The 8069-nt window shown below is 37.2% G+C and overlaps 1 protein-coding gene across 2 annotated transcripts; it reads right to left on the reverse strand.

Annotated features, from left to right (window-relative positions):
- Nucleotides 1-1412: 1412 nt before the first annotated feature.
- Nucleotides 1413-8006, reverse strand: tvp23b (trans-golgi network vesicle protein 23 homolog B (S. cerevisiae)). 2 transcript variants are annotated; one of them, XM_059325225.1, is made up of 7 exons: nucleotides 7926-8006; nucleotides 6092-6168; nucleotides 5634-5778; nucleotides 5464-5553; nucleotides 3480-3605; nucleotides 2231-2359; nucleotides 1413-2139 (listed from the first exon to the last, which is right to left on the reverse strand). In XM_059325225.1, exons 1-7 carry the CDS (start codon nucleotides 7935-7937, stop codon nucleotides 2113-2115), a joined length of 606 nt encoding a protein of 201 aa, XP_059181208.1. In that variant the 5' UTR covers nucleotides 7938-8006; the 3' UTR covers nucleotides 1413-2112. The 2 variants fall into 2 exon arrangements, with proteins under 2 accessions (XP_059181208.1, XP_059181209.1); XM_059325226.1 differs by lacking the exon at nucleotides 7926-8006 and adding an exon at nucleotides 7642-7795.
- Nucleotides 8007-8069: the final 63 nt, after the last annotated feature.

Genomic DNA, 8069 nt, shown 5'->3' on the forward strand with positions numbered 1-8069 from the left:
TGGCGAAAGCGAGGATTGAGTTCCGTTTCCGGTCATCCTGGGAGTGTTTGGGACAAAAATGACGCCATGTTTGTTGTGGCGAATGAAATAATTTCGTTTTTAAGCGCAATATTAATAAATGCATCTCTACAAAACTGAAAATACTGCGTGTTTCATATCAACAAACATTTACACCGTCAGCGAGGAGGACAGTAAGTTCCATCCAGTGACCCGCAGTGACCGCTGGGGGCGCTGCAGGCAACAGAAGAACACAAAGTTTTAATATAAAGTAAAATACATTAAAATCATGTAAATAATCAGCGTAAATACTGACACTACAAAGTACAAACAACAAAATAATCCAATATTATCTTTACCTATTAAATCGTATGAAATACATGCAAAAATATTAATTTAATTTATTGCAAGTGAATTAAAAAATTTTTTTCAGAAATTCACTTGAATTCATTTTATTAACAAATTATCTAAGAATTTTAAGAAAAGCTTTTCTAGAAAAATATTCTGCTTGTTTTTCTGATTTAATTAGATAAAATGTCAATAAGAAATAATTTATTTTTAATATGGTTTATTGTCATTCATTTATTCAGAAATGCATTCATTTGAATTCAGAATTTACTAATTGCTAAATAGTTTTACTATATTTCTAAGCAAGGTTTTCATTAAAAAGTATTGTGCTTATTTTTCTGAATTAACGCTTAATTATGTCAATAAGAAAAACAAGCAGATTTTTTGTTTTCATGAAAACATTTCTTATAATTTTGAAAAAAAATATCTAATTAATTCAGAAAAACAGGGCAAATATTTATTCTGAAGTGAATGCATTATGCTTAAAAATGTCCATCCATTTTATTTTAATAATATGGTATTTTGCAATTAACTTAATTTCTTCAGAATCACCATCTCTCCAGTTTTTAAACATTTTAAATTATTATAAGAATGTTTTCATGAAAAACAATTTGCTTATTTTTCTGAATTAATGATTATGTCAACAAGAAAAACAAGCAGCTTTTTGTTTCCCATTAAAACACTTCTAACAATTAAGAGATAATCAAGTTTGAGTCAGAAAAACAGGGCAAATATTTCTTCATAAATGAATGCAATATGTTTTAAATGTCAATCCATTTTATTTTTTTCACCCAAAATCTCCTCTGTGTCTGTTTGCCCACTCAGACCGAAGCAGCAGCCAATCAGTGTCTGGATCTGACCGTTTTGTCTGGAGTAACGGCTGAAGATTTCGTAATTTTAAAAAGGAAATTATGAAACAGAACGCTCATTTGGAAAATTGCTGTTGTGACAGACACAAAAAATGACCTTCTACAAACCAGGACCAAACCATCACCTTGGATCCTGGTTACATTATATATGTTTGTATTTATTCACAATATCACCAATTCATTTAATTCTATTTTCTACTGTTGTTATTATGGGGACAACTAAGGAAACTAATCAGATTTCACTCATACTTTTTAAATAGCAACTATTTCATTAAATGCAATAAATAAAAATAAAAAACTGGATGCATAATGTTTAAAGAGAAACGACCACGCGGTTCAGAAAAATGTTACAAATGTATTTGCACAAAAGAAGATGTTCCACTTGGTTTCTTTACATACATATTTACAACTCTATTGGAATATTGTGCACCATTACTTTACAACCTGTCCACCACACAAACTCAAATGTTTGCACCTTTCAGAAACAACTTTCGGTTTTTATAAAGAGTAAAGTTCAGTTAAAGTTAAGAGGCAATGAAACCAAAGTAAATAAACTAAATCAGATCCGTCAGGGAGCTGTGAGACGACAGGACACATCAAACTACAGTCAGTTTCACTGTTTCCACTCATGCAGTTACACTAAAGCATCAGTCAGTCTGAGAGTTTATTGCTGGATTCACTTACTGGAAACAGCGAGTCGACCTCAGACCTCTACGGGAAAGAGAAAACATCCTCTATTGGGACTGACTGAGTCACACATCACATTAGAAAGAAATCAAAACCGGTTATTTTCATTCATATTGTAATAAAGATGTGTTTCTATGAATCCACTTGCTAAAATAATATATATAATAGCATTAAGAATAATGCAAACATGTTAAAATCGCAGAGTTGCTCTCTACGATTCCTCTTCTTTAGACATTGCCTGCAGAGGAAAAACATGACAAGAGTGAGTTTTTCTGAAACAATTAATAATAGGACTGCATAAATAGTATGTTATTAAGAATTCAAGTCACCTGTTTGAGAAACTGTCGTCCAAAATAATTTGTAGCCATGTTCTTTAAGCTGGTTTTGCCTCCCACTTTACACCGCACATATCCGTAGAGGTTGGCCCCCTGCAGCACCACACCCATGATCACTACAGGCTGCAGGAGAAACAGGCAGAGGAGCAGATTCATCATCTGACACTGAAACTCTGTTAACCCTCTGAACAGCAACAGGCTGTTTCAGGCCGTTTTATTGCTCCTGTCACATGTTACCGTGTCCTTGTGATTCACTGCAATTTATAAAATCTATATATATGTTTCTATAAGTCCTGCAGCTCTATGGAACCAGCACAATCAGGACAACTCAAACATGTCTTTGTCCAGAAAAACACAGTTAGAATGACAGAAACCAGAAAAAAAGGTGAAAACTTTTAACTATTTTAAAATCGAGGTTTTACAGGCATTTTTTCAAGGCGATTTAGGCTGAAATGGGTTAAAAATAAAATGATACATATATAGATATATATAAACACTTGTGCCCATAAGTGCCCATAAGTGTCTGTATGAAGAAAACACAACCCATCCTGCTGTCCAGAGTCAGGCTGTCTTTGGTCAATTTTAGCATAATAGACTTTTTTTTCCTTTTTTTTTTTTAAATCAGGAAAAGGTATTTCTGTCAAATGATTGTCTTTACTGCAAAGCACGGTTGTGCTTCATCAACCCCCAAGAGCCCAATCTGAGCCCTTCATTGTTGTCCAAAAACTGTATTTAAACACACAAATGAGTCACAGTAGATTCCCTTTATTACCATCAACACACACTGTAGTTTATTATGACTCAGTCGTCCCCCCACATGCACACACACAGTCCTGCTGCTCCAAACATTCACTAAAGCACCGAATGTGGATTAATCCGCTGCTGAAAATAGTCCCCAACAGAAGCACTATTTCCTTCGGTGTTTGTCTCTTGGCCTTATATATTTTTAAATAATTTATGATTTATGTCTTCAGAGGCACGAAATACGCCTGGTGCTGAGTGGCACAAACAGGATTTCAAGATTTCCTTTATTGTCATTGTATTTAAAAAAATATACAATGAAATTTACTTGTGCTTCTCATATAAAAGGTGCTTAAAAACAGGGGACTTTGCACAAACAGGGCAGGGCAGTCAGAGAGTAATGTGCTAACATAATGATGGTTTTGGTATTTTAATGGAATTTGTGGACATTAAATGAATGACAAAATAAAAGCAGTTTTATATTATAAAGCTGAACACTTACCACCCATTTAATCTTGAAGGAGAAGAGGGTGCTGAAGGTGAAGAAGACCCAGAGGACAGGACAGATAATCAGCCCGATCCAGAAGATTCGGGACTCAGAATCTGACGCTTGTTGCTTCCCAGAACCCTGAAAACAAAACAACAGGATATTCTCACAGTTAGAACAGCTGCAAATACCATAAAGCCTGTTGACAAGTAAACATGTGCATTAATCAACTCCATATAGTACAAGAGGTCAGAATCACGTGAGGTTAAACAGACAGAACAACACAAAGCTCACAACATTGCAGTCGCCTTTGACACAGTTAACCATCGCATCCTCCTCTCTACTCTCTCTAAAAATGGGCGTTTCTGCCTTGGCTCTGTCCTCGTTTGAGTCCTACTTAAAGGACGCTCATTCAGTGTATCCTGGCGTGGACAGTTATAAACCTCTCATCGCCTCACCACAGGGGTTCCCCAGGGCTCAGTGCTGGGACACCTGCTATTCGCTATCCACCCCACCTCTCTGGGTCAGGTTATCCGCTCACATGGCTTTTCCTATCACTGCTATGCAGATGACACTCAGCTATATCTGTCATTTCCTCCTGATGGTCTCTGCACAGGTCTCTGACTGCCTCTCAGACATTGAGCCACTTGGATGAAGGCACATCACCTCCAGCTGAACCTTTCAAAAAGTGAACTGCTGGTCCTCCCTGCTAAACCCACAATACACCATGACATCAATATCAAAATTGAATGCTTGTGTCTCGCCCCCACCAGGGTGGTGAGAAACTTAGGTGTGATGATTGATGACCAACTCACCTTTTCCAGTCATGTCGCCTCAGTTACCCGGTCATGCCGCTTTGCACTTTACAACATCAGAAAAATCAGACCTTACCTAACTCAACATGCTACTAAAAATCCTGACACAAGCATCTCTAAACTTGACTACTGTAACGCCTTCCTGACGGGCCTGCCAGCCTGCACAGTAAAACCCCTTCAGATGATCCAGAATGGTCTACAACCAGCCAAAAAGGTCACATGTCACATCGCCTACAAAGTTGTCTCCAGTACTGCACCCACCGACCTGAACGCCCTGATTCAGACATACGCTACCTCACCACAGCTGAGCTCTTCCAATGAACGGCGCCTGGCTCTGCCACCCGTTCATCCAAGGCAATCCAAACTCTTTGTGTTTCTTGTTCCCCGTTGGTGGAACGCACTACCAGTTCCTACCAGAGCAGGGGCGTCCCTCTCTACCTTTAAAAACCTCCTGAACACCCAGCTCTTCAGAGAGCACCTTCTCTCCTAGCACCACACCACAACTCTACACCTTAAAGAATCCTCTCGAGACGTTATAGACCTATAACACCTCTTATCACACTATACCTTCATTGTTTCCCCTTTCTGTAAGTAAGTAAGTAAGTAAGTAAAGTTTATTTATATAGCACTTTTCACAGATAAAATCGCAAAGTGCTTTACAGAAGATAAAAAGAAAGAAATAAGATAGGGGAACATAAGACAATTAAAACACAGTTAAAACACAATTAAAACACAATGAAACATAAAAAAATATAAAAGAATATGTACAATGCATGGTGGTCATCCAAATGCCTGTCTAAAAAGATAGGTCTTAAGGCGATTTTTAAAAGAGTCCACAGGGAGAGGCAGAAAGTTCCAAAGTTTGGGTGCCACATATTCAAATGATGGATCACCACGTGTTTTCAAACAGGTATGTGGAACAGACAGAAGAAATCGTGTGTTTGACCTAAGAGACCGAGCTGACAGATATGCGTGAAGTAGTTCAATAATATATAGGGGAGCCTGACCATGCAATGCTCTATATGTGAGAGTAAGAATTTTGAACTGAATCCTGAATGCCACAGGGAGCCAGTGAAGAGACTTCAGGACAGGGGTGATGTGGGAGTGTTTGTTTGAACAAGTCGCTTTGGATAAAAGCATCTGCTTAATGACTAAATGTAAATGTAAACATGGACCAAACAAACCTTTCTGGACTCAAACACCCAGTGGCTGCGTCCGTCATCATCAACTTGGTTCCACCACCTCAGACCCACCATCAGCCTCCCAGTGATGTTCTGGAAATAACACATTATATATTTGGCCTTGGGTTGTTAAAAATAGTTCTGTTGCCGTACAAAAGAGGTAGAGGACTCACCTTTACTGTCCAGAAGTCACATGAGAGCAGCAGGATGATTGTGACCATGCCGCCGATGAAACCGCTGCTGAAGATCTCACAGAGCAGGTACACGATGATGGCACTGACTCTGAAGAAGAGGTGGAAGAAGGAGGCCACTGGATGCCTGATAACAAATTAGGATTATTAATAAACACTGACCATGGTTTATCTGCAACCATAAATACTGAACTACAGGACTGCAACTAATGATTATCTGGTTTTATCAATAAAAAAGTCAGAAATTTGTGGAAAAGGCCCACAATAATTTGTACAAATAATCCAAAGCAATTTACCACCACATATGACAAATAAAAGTGTCACATCCATAAATTCTAGAAGCTTAAACAAGCAAATATTTGGCATTTTTGCAATTAATCCATAAGTGTAATTACTCAATAAGCACTCGGACAGTGCCCACCAGTTCTCTGTTAACTTACTTAATATTCCCCTTTTTCGACCTTTTCCCTGCATCCTCCTCTGCGTCGAACAGAGACACGTCTTCATCATTGGTATCCTGAGGGATCAATAAGGAAGAAGCTGAACCCTCCGAGACTCGGTACATAAACTATGTCAACTGAAGCCTCGGCTCTGTTTACATACTGAACAAGTCAGGAGATCTTTGAGTTAGAGAGATAATGTATTTAAATCAAGAATCCACAGACTTATAATGCTGCTTCACTCCTGTTATGCAACATTACTGCATCATACCTTTGGCACAAAAGCTGTGCCTCATAGTATATAAGACATCAGGGAAAAACACATCTAACAGTTTCAGATACTCAAATAATAATCATTATGGTTTCAGACAAGTTTATATTTGTCTGTAGACCAAAACTTTGAGTTTAGTGAGCTTTATCTCTGTGAGAGGTCCAGATTAAGCAGATTGACCTGCTCAGGGCTCAGCAGTAAGAGTTGCCAGGCTGCTGTTTATAACTTCTCTAAGAAACTGACATAATTTCTTGGACTTAAACATAAAACGCAAGGAACAGCAAAACATGCACGCCATTAGTGTTAGTTAATTATTGATGTTCCAGTCAGACAGCGATTTGTTTAAGAGACATCGGTGAAGTAAAGAAAAGATGAAAAACGGCTGCACAACTGTGTGTTTTATTCCAAGATTTAAGGACGGACATATTAAATAACTGATAACACTTTACATCTTTAAATTATCAGTTAAAACAAACTACAAATCATTTTGTTTGGTAACTGTCATGAAGCTTTTATTAGTTTGACACATTTTCATGACTAAGCTGACATTTAACTGCATATAATCTTAGTTACTCAAAATATAAGGTGACTTATTAAAACGTCAACCAAACGCTGAGGCATGGAAACCACTTTTAAAGTTTGTGTTGAACTCTGCTTCTATACAAAACAAAACTTTAATAACTATGACAAATTACAGCAAACAAACTATATCACTGCTCACCGTAATTGTAGTAGTAGTAGTAGTAGTATATACACACACACATATATATATATATATATATATATATATATATATATATATATATAGCTAAAGTTATATTTTGACACATTTAAAGAAAATATGAGGAAGCACTTTGAGGACAGAAATGTTGCTGAATAACAGGAATTATTACACCACTTTACTACTAATTACTTTCAGAAACTCTTAGTATCCTCTCAGTTTGTATCCAGTCAAATAAAACATGTTTGAAATCTTCATAAGAGTTCAGAAAATAGTTATTTTACTGCGAACTTTAGTCTGAACGACACAATGCTAACTGTTCAATGCTAACACACTAAAAGACATTTACTTACTTAGCTTAAACCAGAATAATACACACATAACAACACGACGTGGTGCCTCTCAGTAGGCTTGTCGCTGTTTATTTAAAGTGTGAGTTTATATTATTGTTTAATAACAATAACAATAACGTTAGCTGCCACTGAAACACAAAGCTGACAGCTAACTTCAGTTTGCTGTTTTAGTTTAGCGACAAACTTTATTTTCATGTATACAAACCGGGAATAATGACCGTAGTGGATGTTTATCTTCAGTAAATCCACATTAAGTTATAAAAGCAGAGCTAAGTTTCCGTTAGCTGCAGAAATGTAAATAGCTAACTAAAGCTAGCATGCTAACTACTTAGCCACTTCCGCACGACATATGTTAAACTTCAGCTGTGGAATATATAATATGACGCGCTTATTTCTTTTAGTTCTTAGCCTCTTTAGAAGACTCTACATCACCTGTCTGACACATTCTACCTATCAGATAAAATAAAAACATTTAAATTCGTGTCTTACCTCTGTTAGCATGTTGGAACTTGGTCAGCCTCTTCCGTGTTACATGCTCAGTTGGACACGTCACCGGACGTGGCGGTCAGGTGACCAAAACGTGAAACGTACGTTCTTACGTCATTTCAGTGGCGATGTTTTTATTCTAGTGGC

The sequence above is a fragment of the Centropristis striata genome, chromosome 21 (assembly GCF_030273125.1).
Source record: "Centropristis striata isolate RG_2023a ecotype Rhode Island chromosome 21, C.striata_1.0, whole genome shotgun sequence".
Lineage (NCBI taxonomy): Eukaryota > Metazoa > Chordata > Actinopteri > Perciformes > Serranidae > Centropristis > Centropristis striata.